This window comes from Rhamphochromis sp. 'chilingali', assembly GCF_963969265.1.
Source record: "Rhamphochromis sp. 'chilingali' genome assembly, chromosome: 15".
Lineage (NCBI taxonomy): Eukaryota > Metazoa > Chordata > Actinopteri > Cichliformes > Cichlidae > Rhamphochromis > Rhamphochromis sp. 'chilingali'.
The window spans coordinates 4,548,023-4,566,306 of NC_137942.1; the positions used below are offsets into that span (position 1 = coordinate 4,548,023).

The window sequence follows — 18,284 nt, forward strand, 5'->3', positions numbered from 1 at the left end:
ATGTATGTATGTATGTATATATATGTATATATTGTACTAGTTAGCGTATTGTCTGTCTTGTCTTAATGTTGGTTTAAAATGGAGCACTGTAACAAAAAATAATTTCCCCCAGGGATCAATAAAGTATTCTGATTCTGATTCTGATTCTTTTAATGCCTGTTTATCCTTTTTAACCCAGATTGGTCTCTCTGAAGGGAAACACAAGCTCCAACAGCTCTGTGCTCAGGAAACAAACTACATTTGCATATTTTGTGCACAATATTGCAATGGCGTAACATTATATTGAGCAGCAGTAGCCCACATTAATATCACCAGGTAACGTGGGCATGTTTCCTGAATCAGCAGCAGGGGTTAAACAGGTGAGCAAGATGAATGCAGGTACACCGAGGTTCCGTCGACCTGTTTGCTGGTGTCGTGAGGAAAATGTAGGCTCGTTATTTATGTTACAGAAACACAGAGATGATACCAGGTGGAATTTTAATTTAATTTAATTTTCACCAGCCCTCCAAACAGTACTGAAGACCGAAGTCCAGTCTTAATTCCGTTAATCTAATGAAAAAAACAATTTTCCAAAATGTATAAGATTTATCTTTATTAAATTTAGAATCAGCGTACAAATAATTTGAATTTTACTTAATGTTACTTGCTATAATGAAAATAGTAAAGCATAAAACACATTGCGAATACAATTTCAAAAAAAGAAACAAACTAATGACCAAAAATCACAGCTAGGAAACAGCCTGTAATCAGTTAAGACCAAAGCTTTGAAAAGCAGATTCCAGTTTTTAAACTTAATCACAGAATTCACAAAAGAAAAAGGGAAAAAATTCTGATATGATTCATCTTTTCATTGTCACATTTATATCATTTATATCTCCGTAATATTATTAATAAAATGTATTGCTGCATGACGTTTGCACTATAGCATACATTTAGAAAACAGTGGAGCACACTGTGGTTCAGTTTTCCCATCTAATGCAGTCCTGTCTGTTTACTGATCGATTACCCTATAACTCAAATTTATGTTTCACTTTGATCAGATGAAAATTTAATTTGTTTTTCTCTAAAAATCTAACTCTTTATAAAAGGATAAAATGGCAAGTGTAGAATCCCTAGTTTTTCATCATTAGGCATCATTAATGAGGAAAAGAGTGTATATTCTGATGTTTTTGCTGATCTAGTGTTTTGGACACTAGTCCAAGTCTAAAGACACGCAAAGGATACTGCCAAACTGTCCCAGTGGCCTTCTCTGTTCTTTCAACTTAAGTTCTCTAACGGTGAATGTACCACACAGCCATATAACAAACCCCAGTAACCCTCCTAGAACTGCAATAAATAAATAAAGTCCTCTTTTGTGACTCATTTTCTTACACATAGACCGTCTGGTTTTTATTTCTTCATCTCTGGAAAAAATGGTGCTTCTAGGACAGATTTCTTTTTCTCTGATGTCTCCAGACCTTAATGCAGAGAGTCACAGATCTTCTGCCATGATCCCATTTCTGAGCTCCAAAGTGCAGCTCTCGCTCTGATAAAACTTTTGTTGCCTTTAGCTAGACTGATGCTGTCTTTACAGATGAAGACATCATGCCAGTGAAAAGAAAAAAAAAATCACTGAATGCAATGGCACCAGCTCTAGCTCTAGATAGAGAGAGCAAGTGAATGCTCCCTCTGAATGCTGCCTGACACACTGGGATTTCTGAAGCCATCTTAAATGCATTACTTATTACTTTACTTTCGTGCAGCACCATCTTTGTGGAACAAGCAGGGTTTTGAACAGCACACTGCTCTAAGAAACTGCATCATGTTGTCCTGTCGTTTGTTCAGTTCACTAATGAAGTGAGAACATGGCATTTCCTGGAACAAAAGCAGCATCCAAGTTTGGGTCCATCCTTGGTGGAAAAGCGATTTATATATTTGTTGAAGTAAAATATTTGTTATTTGTTTTTGCTTTTATTGGTGGGTAAATATTTAAGAGAAAGACAAGTTATAAGTGAACTTGTCTGTCTTAATCAGAAACAAAACAAATTATTACAAAGTCTAAATTAATATTGCTACGCTGCTATTTCAAGAAAGATGTTAGCAAAACTTTGGTCCTGACCAAGAAAGAGAGTATAGCTCAAGAAATCAGTCAGAATTTCCACATAGGTCCACACACTAGCCACTAAGACCAAAGACAAAGTGGCACACTTTTATACTCTTTGGCCTCACCTTAAGTACTCTCATGTCTAATTGCTAAATGCGCCACAGACCCATGCAGCAAACCCTAATAAGCCTCCTAGAACCACCATAATTAAATAAAATTCTTTTTGGAATTTCAGTTCTCTGTCCCTTTGTTTGTTCTCAAAAGACACAGACTGTTTTTTCTGTACTTGTCTCTTCATCGCTGTATAAAATGGAATCTCTAGGAAAGCTTTCTTTTTGTCTTCTGTCTTCAGACCTTCATTCAGAGAGTTACAGATCTTTTGCCATGAGTCTATTTCTGAGCTCCAAAGTGCAGCTCTTGCTCTGATGAATTGTGAGATTTCAGTTTTGTTGGCTTTAGCCAGACTGATGCTGTCTTGACAAATGGAGTAGATGTCCATGCCAAGAAATAAAGCATTTAGTGCAATTGCACCAGCTCTGGCTGTCTTAGAGAGAGCAAGGGAACCTTTGAATGCTGCCTGACCCACTTCTGGGATTTCCGAAGCCATCTTGGGTGCATTACTTAATGCTTTACTTTCCTGAGCCACCATCTTGCCAGAACCTGCAATCAGGTTTTTAGATTTTATCAATTTAACATCTGAAGCATCTTTAACCAGTGATCGAATCCTCTGTCCAACTGACCAAACTTGTTTAAAGCCACTGAACATATCTTTATAAAAACCCATTTCTATGTCAGCAGTTGGTTGATTGATTACCTCTCCCAGACAATCCTGAATACTTTGCACATCTTTCCTGAACTTTTGGAGTACATCATTGGCTTTGTTTCTCTGCTTGTGATTAACTCCAATCTCTGTGAATGTGGTCACAGCACTGTTGGTTCCACTCAAGATTCCCATTGCTGTCCCACCTATTAACAGACCCAGAGATGCGCCTGCTGTTACAGGACTTAACGCCAAACCAACAATGGACAGCACACATCCAACTGCTCCCACTGAGCTGCCTGTTATGCTAGAGATTTTTGCTCCCTTATTCATTCTATCTAACTGAACAGCACACTGCTCCAGGTCTTCTAGAAACTTCAGCATCCTCGGCTGTCGGTTTTGGACCTCTTTGATGAAGCCAGAACAGGACTTTTCCTGGAATAAAAACACCATCCGGAAGTTTGTGTCCATTCTTAGTAAAGAAGAGGAAAGTTTTAAACTTTATTTTATTCTGTTAATTGAGAGTGATTAGTTAAAAAGTAGACAAGAACAATGTAAAATAAAATAAAAACAAAATATTTACATTTAAAATAAAAATAAAATATTCTCATAAAATTAAAATATTTATTTTTTAAATTTGAAAACAATGTGACAGACTGGCGATTTGTCGAGGGTGTACCCTGCACTTGCCCTATGGTAGCTGGGATAGGCTCCAATCCCCCTGCTAAACTGAATTAGATAAGTGGAGGAAAATGGATGGATAGATTTGCATGTGGTTCAAATATGTCCTTTTGTCTATAAAGATGATTGAGATATATCAAGAACATGAGTCCAGCTCAGAAAATCAACAGTAGCAAAATCTCTGTAGATATCCATGATAAATTTAAAGTGAAATACAGATCGAGCTTCAAATAAATTTCAAAAGCTTCAAACATTCCCTAGAACAGTGGAAAGACTTCCTGGCTCAATAAAACAAAAAACAACGATAGCTTCTCAGTGGCAGACACAAGTAGACTGTTGAAACCTGAGGTTATAGGTAAATAGAAAAATATATCTAAAAGCAGCATTGGGGAGTAACAGAATACATGTACTGGTGTTAGGTATTTAAAATACAAAATATGAGTAACTGTATTCCGTTACAGTTAGCGTTTAAAAAGGTGATAATTAGTATACAGTTACTTTGTTGAAATAAATGGATTATACAGAGGTCTTTTCCTGTTTCATATGTTCAGCTATCCCCTCTCTAATTTTGGTAATTCCACACATTGGCAAAACCCTAACTAGCACAAAGGAGCCAGCAGTGCATGAACAGGAATGCATTTCTTACACGGAAATTCCGACACCATTTCATATTTAAACAAAAAAGCGGTGGGCAAAATCTGACCGTTCAATGCAAACTCTGTTTGCCAGAAACCAAGCTGCTCTCAGCGTCAAAAGACTCCAACCTAAAGAAACATCTAAGTAAGTTGTTTACTTACGTTAGCCTACTGCTGCTACCTTGTTTTAGTTGTGGTAGCTACCTGGGTTATGTGCCACTTCAGGGTTTTCGATGTGCTATTGCTGTGTGAGTTATTACTATTACTGAAGGCTACTCGCCACCAAGCTAAAATTGATAGCTGGCGTTAGCTGAGGTTAGTTCATAGACTTGATGGACAGCATTAACAACCTGCTAGCTGCAAATAATCATGTGCAGTTCTGAAAGTCTATGACCTAACGCCAGTTAACAATGTTAGCTCAGTGGCAAGTAGCCTTCAGTAATAGTAATAAAATCACACAGCAATAATACACTCATGTAGTTGTAAAAAGCATGACAATATATTAAGTAATCCAAAGTATTCAGAATGTTACTCACATTGAATAACTTACCGGAATAGGTTACAATATACATTTTGGGGCATGTATTCTATAATCTGTAGTGGAATATATTTTAAAAGTAACCTTCACAACACTGTCTAAAAGCATCTTTTCACTTTGTCATTATGGCCTACAAAATCAAGGCTGTTGAAAAGAATAAAATGACATATTTCTTATAAAATGTACTTTCTAGCAAACATGAGGGAGGTCTAACAACGTAATTAAGACATTCCTACCGGATTTCATTGAGCTGGTTAATACGACAAAGCATGTCTTGTATGTCACTTTCAGGCAAATCAGTGTTGATGTCTATGTGAACTTCATTCATCATCAAGGGAAAGGCACTGATGCTGATTTTAGAGACACAATATGAAATATGTTAATGTTTTATATAAAGTGCATAGTTTCTTTTTTATTTGAATCAGAGGAATTCTGTTGTTCATGATGTCGTTTACCTTTTTTCAAATCTGTCACAGATTATCTTGGAGACTTGTACGTATCTGTCAAACTGATATTTCAGCACCTCCAAATTCTGAAGTTTGGGAAGGAAGAAGACTTTTGCATCTCTTTTAAACTCCAGTAGCAGAGGGCAGATCAGTTTTGCATGTATGATGACAATTTGAACATGTTCACTGTGTTTGGGCAGCTGTACCACCTGGTTTTGAGTGAACACATTCAGTGAGGTCACTGCAAGCTTCTCCACTGCATCCAAGAAGAGGTCAAGCTTCTCCAGACCATCCAAAGTGTTTTTTAACACTTCGTCCAGCTCCTTCTCCAACTCTGCATGTTTGCTCTCTGGACTCAACATCTTGTTGAGCTTTTCCAACTCAGTCTTCCTTGCTTCCATCCATTTAGGGAATGTCTTGCAGAAAGTTCCTACTGTCTCAATGTGGCCTAATGTTTCTGTGATGTATGTGCACAAGGCCTCGTTGAACCTTTTGCTATAACACAAAACAACAATTTGCCTCATTTACTGAAACATGCACAGTAAATTGTTTACTGCTATGTATTTCAGTGAATCAGAATTTTTAACATTTACCATCAGAATAATTTGAATTTCTTTTTTCTTTCGTTTTTTTCAAGCAGGACAATTGGACAAATAAATAACTGTAAATAAAATGGTTATTTCTAATACATGGTTGAAAACCCTATACTGACAGTGACAGCCGGAAGTATTGAACTCCTGTACTCCTGGGTTTTCCTCTACTCTTTATTTAATGACACAAAACACCTCAGTGTTCAGTAAAATGAAGCGTAAAAGACGGTTTACCCTTAGACCTTAGGGCTAGTTAACAAATTCCTCTATTAACTAAATCTGAATGGGACACAGGGCAATGGAAGAATAATGCTACTTTTGTACATGTTTGAATTGCAATAAGTATGTTTTAAAACATCATCTGCATGTACATGAATATCTGAAGAAGAATTTTTGTTGTTGTTTAAAGACAGATTTCAGTTTCCTTTTTTCACTAAATCTTGACCTTGATCCCACTGTATTAAAAAAAAGTTTTAGTATAGCTCTTGCCCATCGGGAGGAGTTGCGCTTTCTGAATACTCTTATTTATTGACTGATATATCAACAGGCACCCCCAAGGTCCCAAAGAGCAGTAATAACCAAATTTAAATTACTAATAGAACTCAGGGTGCTAAAAGGGTTCTCTCACCCCAACCGGTCGCAGCAGATGGCCCCGCCCCTCCCTGAGCCTGGTTCTGCCGGAGGTTTTTTCCTGTTAAAAGGGAGTTTTTCCTTCCCACTGCCACCAAATTGCTTGCTCATAGGGGGTCATATGATTGTTGGGTTTTTCTCTGTATCTATTTTTGTACAATCTACTGTGCAATATAAAGCGCCTTGAGGCGACCGTTGTTGTGATTTGGCGCTATATAAATAAAATTGAATTGAATTGAATTCAAAGTATTCTATGATATGATTCAGCCACTGCCAGTAATATGACTTTATAATTGCTAATGCAAATTCAGCAATGAAATTGAAATGCTCTTCCTTGATTCATGATAATAAGACGGATGTCTGCATATTTAAAACACAGATTTATCTAAAAGTGATAGTAGTGAAAGTGTAAATTGTAACTTGTATCCCTTACAGACCGTCCTTTCTCCTTCTCTGGTGTGTAAAAATGCTGACAGTCACACCTCTGTTTTTAACGCTGTCCCTGTGTTGTCCAAGGTGAGATATGCATTTGATTTCTTATATAGGTTTCCTTTGACAGCATTAGGTAAAAGCTGCTGGGGTGTAAGATAAAGGATCTGGAAGTCTTTCAAATACTGTCCTCTTGTGGTATAGTGTTGTGATTACAGTGTATGAAGCTACAATAAATACATATAATTCATTGCAGTCTTTGATTTCCCTATGTATATGTGTTATGTGTTGACAGTAGAAAAAACATCTGGACTTGTTCCATATTTGAATATCCTTAGAATATGACTGTGATTATTTTTGTTAATATAGTAGATTTAAGTATTACCATTTTTGCTAATACTTCAGCATAACTGTTTTGTTTTTTACTTTACCTTGTTTCTGACATCCTGAGGTTTTTGTTGACTTCAATTATCAGCTGGAAAAAGAAAAAAATCCAGAGTTTTTTTATGGTTTCTTTTTTAAAAATCACATTTTAAAGGAATGGCTAAGAAAAACTTATCATATCACATACCAGAACATACCCTTTGCTGCTTTCTTTTAACTTTGTTTTTATCATGTTATAACTCTCCGTACTTGGTAGTACATAATAAATCTATCTCTTCCACTTATCCTTTATCGGGGGGCTGGAGCCTACCGCAGCATAATACACACTAGACAGTTCACCAGCCTGTTGCAGGGCTAACACATAGGAACAGGCAGCCATTCACACTTATGAACAATTTAGAGTTACCAATTAACCTAACCCCACTGACTGCATGTCTTTGGACTCTGGGAGGAAGCCAGAGTATCTGAAGAAAGCGCATGCAAACACAGGGAGAACATGCTAACTCCACACGGTGTTTCCAAGACCATGTCCTCATGTAAATGGATTTATGATGACCAACAAACACAGAATTTACATAATTGACAATGAAAAAATTCAAAAAAAGAAATGGTATGGTTAGAGTTCCTACCCACCTAAATATGGTTTTATTTCCTGCTTGTTATATATAATCTGCAAAGATAAAAGTTTTTTTTAAAACTTAAAAAAAAAATTTAAACCCTCAATGAAAAGCATTTTACTCAATTTCATGAAGTTTTACGTTAATACAGTTGGGTTAAGGTCACATAACCATTAACAGTGTCTCCAAAGGTAATAGTAAGTACTGTTCAGATATTTTTCTCATTAGATATGTGTTGCATAATTTTTTTGCTCTGGCTACATCCACTTATCTGAACAAACACCTAACGCTCTGATAGGGTCATCCCACATACACGTGATAACTTCAACAGGTATGCAGGAAGAGCATGGGGTTGAGCAGAGCAGAGAGCAGATAAGATAAGCATACTAGCAGAATTTATGATGAGGCTCTGAACTAAAATTCCACAATAAAACATGGTTGTAAAGATGACATTTCAACATATTTAATAAATGTCAAATTTTGAGTGTTGATATATGTAATACTGGGTTTTGTGTGAATAATTAATGAATTTTAAATCCTTACCTAGACAAGTGATTAAGAAAATAAACATATGAATTACAGATTTTATGGGAGTAGAGACTCTACTAAGATTTAAAGTACTTCACAGGCATTGATCTGTTGATCTATTGCTCTCCAGTTGCCAAAAAGTACTAAAATGGTTTTGTTTTTCTTTTGGTTTTTTTGCATTGGTGTGATAAATGACCATCTAGACTAGAGGTGTCGAACTCCAGTCCTTGACGGCTGCTGTCCTGAAACTTTTAAATGTGACCCCACTGCAACACACCTGGTCATTAGCAAGACTCTATAGAACTCGACTGCATGCAGAAGTGGCAAATCTTACCCTACTCAAGTAATGTTAAATAAATTTAAGTAAATGTAAGTGTTTGGAAAATTGTACTTCTAAAAGTACTGTTATTGCACCATGTTCATTCACTCATGAGCTGCTGTAACATGAATCAAATGGCTGAACTGCCACCTTAGCATGCAGTCAAGTTCTATCGAGTCTTGTTAATGACCTACTAATTTTATTAAGGTGTGTTGCAGCAGGGACACACAGAAAAGTTTCAGGACACTATCCCTCGAGGAGTGGAGTTTAACACCTATGATCTAGACAATGTAATAGTAGTTTAGTTAGGGGAATATATCCATTTATCTAAAGTTATCACTAGAAGCATATTTTAGGCATCACAATGTTGCTACAAGATTTTAGTTAATATTAATAACATCTTAACTGAATTTGCCATTTGTATTTTAAATTTAACCCTAACCCAATGAAAACATTAGATCCAGTTAAGATTTACCGTAATAAAAACCAACTGCAGAGTATTTACATGAATGAATGAAAAAAACAAGTAAATAAATAATCAATGTAGATTTCATAATTTCTTTTCTGATAAAGATAAAATCTTTACCCTCCTCATCTTTTCTAACTGCCCTCAACCCATCAGCAGGACTGGTATATGTTCCTTTTTGCAAGTAGGAATCGGACAAGCCCAGTTAGATCCCCAATATGACCTTTAACAGGAGACAAGCGTGAATTTCTCTGATCAAACAATCAGAAACAGACCTCATGAGGGGGGCCTAAGAGCCTGAAGTTCTCTGGTGGGCCCTGTACTCATTGCCTGGTACCATGGAGCCTTACTGCCATTTGCCATTTAATACCAGAAATTGCAGGTCCACCATTGGTATCCTATGCTTTTCATAGATTAGAGCTCATGTGACAAACATGAAAGGGTCTGGAGAAGCCTTGGAGAGCATTGTTCAGCATGACCAGTTTGGTGGTGGGTCTGGGGAGGCATATCCATGGAGGGATACACAGACCTTTTGATGAAAAATGCTGGAAGAGTTATGCAATATTTGATTTTCAATCAGTTGTGCTATACAATACATGATGAACCAGCTAAACATAGCTAACACTCGTCGCAAACACATTTTCTCCCACTAGTTTCTCTTGTTTAAACATCTCCTCATATGGGGAAGGAATTCTTTATGTTGTGTCACTAGGGAGTGGGGCTAAGTGTATAAACAGTGTTGGGGAGTAATGGAATACATGTAGCAGCGTTACGTATTTAAAATACAAAATATGAGTAACTGTATTCTGTTACAGTTACCGTTTAAAAAGGTGGCATTCAGAATACAGTTACTTTGTTGAAATAAATGGATTACACAGCGGCCTTTTCCTGTTTCATATGTTAGGCTATGCCCTCTCTATTTTTGGTAAGTCCACGCCTGTGGAAACCCAAACAAAACACGCATTAAGAGGCTCTAATGCCTGTGTCTCAATCTCGCGGCCCATGTCAGCTCTATTTGTGGCCCGCATAATGACGTGAAAAATTGGTTTTAAATGATTATTCAAAAAATGATCTAATATGAAGATAATAGCCAGAGTGTTACAGGCATAGCCCTACAGAATGTAGCCTCATGGGCAGTGTAGTCAGTGCTGCAGGGAGAATGGACTGCCATACCCGTTATGTGTCTGTGAGCGTGAAGGAGGAAGAAAAAGGACAGTCGAAAAGTACGAGCTGTCACCGAGCAGAAACCTGAGATGGAAGCATGCAAATATAATAATAACCACTGCAGCCAAAAAGAGAGCCTGATGAGCCCAGTTGTAAGTAAGCTATTAAGACTCGACTGTACGCTGTGTTCGTGTTTTCCTCCAAAGCCTTTCAACGCCTCTCTCTGTCTGTCACTAGCAAAGTCGACCCAGACAACAAAGTAAAGCTAGTTTTCGGCTACGAGCCCGACGTATTAGCCAGAGGTCGGTTTACTATGATTCGGAGCCGCGGACCTGTTTTATACACATGCAGAATAATTGGTATGGCGAGTAACCTTAAGTAATAGTAATAAATCACACAGCAATAGTACATTCATGTAGTTATAAAAATCATGATAACATATTAAGTAATCCCAAGTATTCAGAATACGTTACTCTCATTAAGTAATGTAATGGAATATGTTACAAAATACATTTTTGGGCATGTATTCTGTAATCTGTAGTGGAATACATTTTAAAAGTAACCTTCCCAACACTGTGTATAAAGAGGGACGGACAGACTAATTTATGTTTCTGTATATACTGCATAGACTCTATATATGCTGTTACTCCTCTTGCAAGGTAAAGTAAAGCTTTACACCTCTGTTTGGTCTCCATTTGTCATTTGTCATTTTTCTAACACCTCCACAGGCTCAAAAATGACACCCTGGCAGCCATTATGTATCCATATGGATCCTAGGGTTCTCCTGCTGCACGACAATGACTGGCCTTATGGGGCGAGAGTATGGAGGCAGTTCCTGTAAGATGAAGGAACTGATACCACTGACAGGCTCCACATTCGCTTAACCTTAATCAAAAGAAGATCTCTGGGTCATTATGTTTATGAAGCAGGTCTCTCTTGTAGATTACACACTGAGTCCCAATGGAATTACCTACGGTTAAATAAAAAATAGTCATAAAATATGTTTCTGTCCATCCGACACCACCAGGTTGCACCTCAGACTGTCCTGTGATGCCCAAAATTGTTATGGACATTTTGACGCAAACAGTATTTTAAACTGTATACCACCTTGATCTAAATTGAGGCTAACTAACCATATTTTGAATGAAAACTTGTGATGTTCTTCCTAATGCTTCAAAAGCAACAGCACTGTATGATGTTTATTTACAAGACTCTACTGCAAAGATTAACCATATGTTCCCTTTGGTCTTAAATTTAAACAGTGCACTCAGTGTCAGGTCACGGGAAATGTGGTGGAACTGAACTCAGAAACGTCTTGCTGTGAGGCAACAGTGTTAACCACCGTGCAGTCCTTTGAACATACTTTACATAATTTATGAACACGTATTACATGCCAAAATTATTGTACAGGTTTTATTTTATTCATTCCTTGCTGTAAATAAACTTGCCAGTTTTAAATAGTGTAAAGAGTCTTTACCTTTTCGGGGGGGGAAGTACAAATATTGCATATTTGTACTTTTTACTTTTTTTTTTTTTTTTAGGTTTAAAAGATTAAAATATGAAAAAGCTAAAAGTCTAACCGCTAACAAAGAGACACGTTTTCGTGTAAAAACCAGCAGTCCCATCACAAGTTTTTAAAATAAAATCTAACATAAAAACTTGGATGTAACCGGAACTGCAGCTGATTAAAGTGAACGAGTAGATACGTAGAAGTAAAGTGGTCCTGTTCCTCCAACGATTCCTTTAAAGTCGCTGGGTGTGTCTTTAAAATAGTTTCTTCCGTGTTTTGTTCTAGTCTGTCACTTAATCAGTACATATATGTATTTTACTACATGCACTCTAAAAGTTTTCCGTGCACCATGAGCCGCCTTACCTTGCCTCAGACATCTTCTTCTTCTCTGTGTGTTGTGTTCAGGTCCTCGCGGAGGTCTCACCTTTATCTGCGCAAAGGAAACAAGAACAGGATGGATCTGAAGCCCGCAGTCCAGCTGTTGTAGAAATTAACAAGCTCCCAATACCACGCCTCGAGTGGACCTGCTGAAATAACTACATACCCACTCAGTAATTAAACTGCCCGGTCACAAATGTTAAGTTTCGTTTTCATTTCTCCACATTATGAGCCACACCTGTTTGTGTAACACCTTGGATCATCGACAGTCAGCTGACTTTTGTTTGTTAAGGAGGGTGAAAAAGTTTAGTAGCGACATTTGACGTTCAGGCAACAACAACAACTTGCTCGTCTTGATCAACTGGTTTCCTGATGCTGCCTTCAAGTGTTATCGGAAAATAAAAAGTGGTGACTGAAAGGACTTTTCTTAATGAAAACACAACAAACATGTTCCCCCTTAAATCGTAAAGAATTTTATGATACAGTGTTTAATGTACACCGTGTTTTCCTGAAAATGTCCCAATTTTCAGCCAAGTATTTATCAGATTTTTTTTTCTTTTTCTTTTTTTTTATCCACGTTTCCCTTCCAAATGAACTCGAACACACCACCTCAAAGTACGGGGGAGATCTGATATTGACTCAACAGTGTTTCAATGTTTCCTTGCTATCTGGGGACGGATGTACATGCATAATCGAAACTAACCCATCCTGCCACATCCTGCGGGTTTTTTTTCCGGGGTGTGTGTGGGGGAGGGGGGGGTGAAGAATAACACTATTTAACATCAAGAGAACGAAACCGGTATGTCAAACACTGGTCATGATTTCTGAGCTCATATGCGACCCTTTACACTCCCACAAATAGTGTTATACGTGTGAACAACACTGTTTTGCAAAGTGGTGAAAGAAGCGGGTGAGTAAAAGCCATAATCCTCCTTAATATTGGATTCATTAATGTAAATACTACTTATATACATCATAATTAATTATTAGAGTTTTTTACTTTCAAATGTGCAAATAATAAATTACTAGCTACAGCTTTAAATTAAATGGTGTATGGGGTATAAAGTAAAACATTTGCATCCAAATTTTAGAGAAGTAGATGCAGAATACTGAAGTACGTTAAATCTGTAGTTCAGTAAAATAACCTAACTAAATGTTCTCATTAAATTTCAATATGATTCTATCTATGCTGTCATCTAGTGGGCACTGGATACTGCACATTTAGCAGTACTCCAGTCCAAAAGCATTCCTTGAGCAGGGCATAAGTAGGAACCAATCATATTTTACGCCCCCCTCTGGGCATGCCCCTGTCCATCTCCATGTCCAGTACTGGTTAGCATAATCATTATTATTTATAGTTAGATAACTGAAAAGGCGTACCAACCCAAGGCCTACCAAAATTTCCTAGAAAGAGATAAAGCATCCAAAATGTTAATGTGAAAACAAAACTCCTGAAAGGAGAAAGACACAAAAGCAGCTATAAGAACAGAAGGAACAAAGAGACAAAACAAAGAAAGAATAGATGTAGAAAGATGAGCTGATTGCTGGTGTCATGAGGAAAATGTAGGCTCGTTATTTATGTTACAGAAACACAGAGATGAGACCAGGTGGAATTTTAATTAAAATAATTTCTGAAGATGATATTGATGCATGTAAGTATTTGTAGCAACTGGAGAGGATGGAGACCTTATTGCTGATCTCTTTAATCTCGCTCACGATTACTACAAAAAACAAGCAATACCTGAAAAAGAAATGAAAAAAATATGGTAAACATGTGCATTAGTGTTTGTGTTTGTACTCAATAATGCTCCTCAGGTGCCAGAGGCAGACAGAGGACCCAGGAGTCTTGGGGCACACGCAGCCCTCCAAACAGTACTGAAGACCGAAGTCCAGTCTTAATTCCGTTAATCTAATGAAAAAACTAATTTTCCAAAATTTATAAGATTTATCTGTATTAAATTTAGAATCCGCGTACCGTACTGATAATTTGAATTTTACTTAATGTTACTTGCTATATAATGAAAATAGTAAAGCATAAAACACATTGCAAATACAATTTCAAAAAAAGAAACAAACTAATGACCAAAAATCACAGCTAGGAAACAGCCTGTAATCAGTTAAGACCAAAGCTTTGAAAAGCAGATTCCAGTTTTTAAACTTAATCACAGAATTCACAAAAGAAAAAGGGAAAAAATTCTGATATGATTCATCTTCTCATTGTCACATTTATATCATTTATATCTCCGTAATATTATTAATAAAATATATTGCTGCATGACGTTTGCACTATAGCATACATTTAGAAAACAGTGGAGCACACTGTGGTTCAGTTTTCCCATCTAATGCAGTCCTGTCTGTTTACTGATCGATTACCCTATAACTCAAATTTATGTTTCACTTTGATCAGACGAAAGTTTAATTTGTTTTTCTCTAAAAATCTAACTCTTTATAAAAGGATAAAATGGCAAGTGTAGAATCCTTAGTTTTTCATCATTAGGCATCATTAATGAGGAAAAGAGTGTATATTCTGACATTTTTGCTGATCTAGTGTTTTGGACACTAGTCCAAGTCTAAAGACACGCAAAGGATACTGCCAAACTGTCCCAGTGGCCTACTTGTCTGGCTTAATCAGAATCAGAAACAAAACAAATTAAAGCTGCAAGCAGCGTTATGAGGGCCCTCGCACCCCCGGCGCGTCGAGCCACGCCCAACACCTAAAACCAGCACGTCCGATCTGATGTCACATTGATGGAATTCATGCATTTAACCACCAGCTAACATTTCAACTCATTCATTCATGATTAGTTAGTCGTTCCACTAGGTGGCGCTCTAACCATCATGTACAAATGGCATAACAAACATTTCTGAGCTCAAGTCTCATCACGCCTATGAGCTTTGGGAGAGATTGGACATTGTGTCTTTCAGTGACAGCAGATTACTGCTTTTTGGCGAGTGATTGAAACTCTACGTGCCGCCATGACCACCCCGTTTCCCTGAATGTAAAAAGCTTCGCAATTTAACATCACAAAGGTCTTTAGATTCCACAAACTGCAGATCGGTCCAATCTGATGAAATCCCTTGGAGGAGTTCGTCAAAGAACGATGCCTGAAAAGAGGGGAAAATGTTGCCAAAATTGCACATTAATTTTAAAATGGCTGACTTCCTGTTGGATTTGGGATATTGCTCCAAGAGACTTTTTTGTACATCTTGATATTTTCCATAAGCTTACCAGGTTTCAGATTCATACATAAAACACAGAGCTGGGGCTGTGGTTTTGAAATCTTGTAGGGGGCGCTGTGGAGCCATTTTGTGATATTCAATGAAAATGATCACATGACAACAAAGCCTTCATCACATTGGAGGTGTGTGCCAAATTTCAAGCCTCTATAAACTTGCCAAGACCCTCAAAAGCCACTTCATCTTTCATGGTGAACAGCGTTGCCACCAGGGTGCGCCGTTCAGTTTAAAGTCACAATTTTTGCACTGAAACATCACGAGGGACTGATGTTGATATTCACCGCTTTTGAGGTGGCCACGATGAACCTGTGAAAATCAGTACAACAAAGTGTAAGACATGACATTTCCTGTTCCCACTAGGTGGCGCTCTTCATATTCCTGACAATGGGCACATCAATCTGTTCAGGGCGGGTCTGACATCACGCCTGTAAAGTCTGGTACTGATCAGACTGGATTTCATTGAGTTATACTAATTTGTTTCTTCATGGCGAGACATCAAAGTTCGCCATGCTGCTGGGGTCACACCCTTTCGCGAAAACTCACAGTTTTCACTGTACCCCAAGACCAACTCCTTAAGGCTTTCCTGGAGAAATATGAGGCTGCAGATGTCACCCATCACAATACTGTACCCCAAAGTGTAAAACATGACATTTCCTGTTCCCACTAGGTGGCGCTGGCCCTTATGTCAAATATGGCAGTTGAAATATGTTCAGGGGTGGAGCCTTATCATATGTGTTCACTTTGGTCAAGGTCAGAAAATGTATGACAAAATGAGAGGCAATAAGATTTTCATGGCGAGTCATCGAAATTCGCCATGGCGCCACGGCCTCATGGTATTGTGAAAACTCAAAAGCTCCGCAATTTAACATGGCACAAGGGTGTAGTTGACACTGTCCAAATTTGAAGTTTATAGGACCAAATCCCAAGGAGGAGTTCGTTAAAGTTCGAGGCATGGAAATGGCAAAATTAGAGCCAAAATGTCACCTTCTCTTCCAAATGGCGGACTTCCTGTTGGGTTTGCGTAAATGGGCCCACAGACTTTTTTGTTCGTCTTGGAATGATACACATGTGTGCCAAATTTCATACATGTAGCTCAAACCATGTGGTCGTAGGGCTGCATTTAACAAGGCATAGGTGGCGCTCTAGAGCCATTTCCCAGTGCTCATAAGTAAAACCATTAAAATACAAAATTTTTCACCAGACCTGGCATGTGTGCAAAATTTCATGAGTTTTTGAGCATGTTTAGGCCCTCAAAAAGGCCCTTGTTTGGGGTGAATAATAATAATAATAATAATTAAAGCTGCAAGCAGCGTTATGAGGGCCCTCGCACCCCATCGCGTCGAGCTACGCCCAACACCTACAACCAGCACCTCCGATCTGATGTCACATTAATGACATTCATGCATTCAACCACCAGCTAACATTTCATCTCATTCAATCATGATTATAGTTGTCCCACTAGGTGGCGCTCTAACCATTACTGACAAATGGCATAACAAACATTTCCGAGCTCGAGTCTCATCACGCCTGCGACCTTTGGGACATATTGGACATTTTGATTTTGAGTGACAGCAGATTACTGCTTTTTGGCGAGTGACTGAAACTCCACATGCCGCCATGACCACCCCGTTTCCCTGAACGTAAAAACCTTCACAATTTAACATCACAAAGGTCTTTAGATTCCACACACTGGAGATTGGTTCAATCTGATGAAATCCCTTGGAGGAGTTCGTCAAAGAACGGTGCCTGGAAAGAGGGGAAAATGTCACAAAAATTACATATTAATTTTAAAATGGCTGACTTCCTGTTGGATTTGGGATATTGCTCCAAGAGACTTTTTTGTACATCTTGATATCTCCTATAAGCTTACCAGGTTTCAGACTCATACATAAAACACAGAGCTGGGGCTGTGGTTTTGAAATTTTGTAGGGGGCGCTGTGGAGCCATTTTGCGCTATTCAATGAAAATGATCACATAACAACAAAGCCTTAAGCACAATGGAGGTGTGCGCCAAATTTCAAGCCTCTATAAACTTTCCAAGCCCCTCAAAAGCCACTTCATTTTTCATGGTGAACAGCGTTGGCACCAGGGTGCGCCGTTCAGTTTAAAGTCACAATTTTTGCACTAAAGCATCATCAAGGACTGATGGTGATATTCACCGCTTTTGAGGTGGCCACTATGAACCTGTGAAAATCAGTACAACAAAGTGTAAGACATGACATTTCCTGTTCCCACTAGGTGGCGCTGTCCGTATTCCTGACAATGGGCACATCAATCTGTTCAGGGCGGGTGTGACATCATGCCTGTAAAGTCTGGTACTAATCAGACTGGATTTCATGGAGTTATACTAATTTGTTTCTTCATGGCGAGATATCAAAGTTCGCCATGCTGCTGAGGTCACACCCTTTCGTGAAAAGCCACAGTTTTCACTGTACCCCAAGACCAACTCCTTAAGGCTTTCCTGGAGAAATTTGAGGCTGCAGATGTCACCCATCACTATACTGTACCCCAAAGTGTAAAACATGACATTTCCTGTTCCCACTAGGTGGCGCTGTCCTTGATGTCAAATATGGCAGTTGAAATATGTTCAGGGGTGGAGCCTTATCATATGTGTTCACTTTGGTCAAGGTCAGAAAATGTATGACAAAATGAGAGGCAATAAGATTTTCATGGCGAGTCATCGAAATTCGCCGTGGCGCCACGGCCTCATGGTATTGTGAAAACTCAAAAGCTCCGCAATTTAACATGGCACAAGGGTGTAGTTGGCACTGACCAAATATGAAGGTTATGAAATCAAACCCCAAGGAGGAGTTCATTAAAGTTCGAGGCATGGAAACGGTAAAATCAGAGCCAAAATGTCACTTTCAATCCAAAATGGCGGACTTCCTG

The 18,284-nt window shown here is 38.3% G+C and overlaps 1 protein-coding gene across 4 annotated transcripts; it reads right to left on the minus strand.

Moving 5' to 3' along the window:
* Nucleotides 1-548: 548 nt before the first annotated feature.
* Nucleotides 549-12,538, minus strand: LOC308410754 (uncharacterized protein). 4 transcript variants are annotated; one of them, XM_080904333.1, is made up of 7 exons: nucleotides 12,325-12,538; nucleotides 12,144-12,210; nucleotides 7,810-7,846; nucleotides 7,224-7,267; nucleotides 5,153-5,638; nucleotides 4,934-5,047; nucleotides 549-3,278 (listed from the first exon to the last, which is right to left on the minus strand). In XM_080904333.1, exons 4-7 carry the CDS (start codon nucleotides 7,235-7,237, stop codon nucleotides 3,221-3,223), a joined length of 672 nt encoding a protein of 223 aa, XP_080760459.1. In that variant the 5' UTR covers nucleotides 7,238-7,267; nucleotides 7,810-7,846; nucleotides 12,144-12,210; nucleotides 12,325-12,538; the 3' UTR covers nucleotides 549-3,220. The 4 variants fall into 4 exon arrangements, with proteins under 4 accessions (XP_080760459.1, XP_080760458.1, XP_080760456.1 ...); XM_080904332.1 differs by lacking the exon at nucleotides 7,810-7,846 and having other exon boundaries at nucleotides 12,397-12,538; XM_080904330.1 differs by lacking the exon at nucleotides 7,810-7,846.
* Between the last annotated feature and the right edge of the window lie 5,746 nt (nucleotides 12,539-18,284).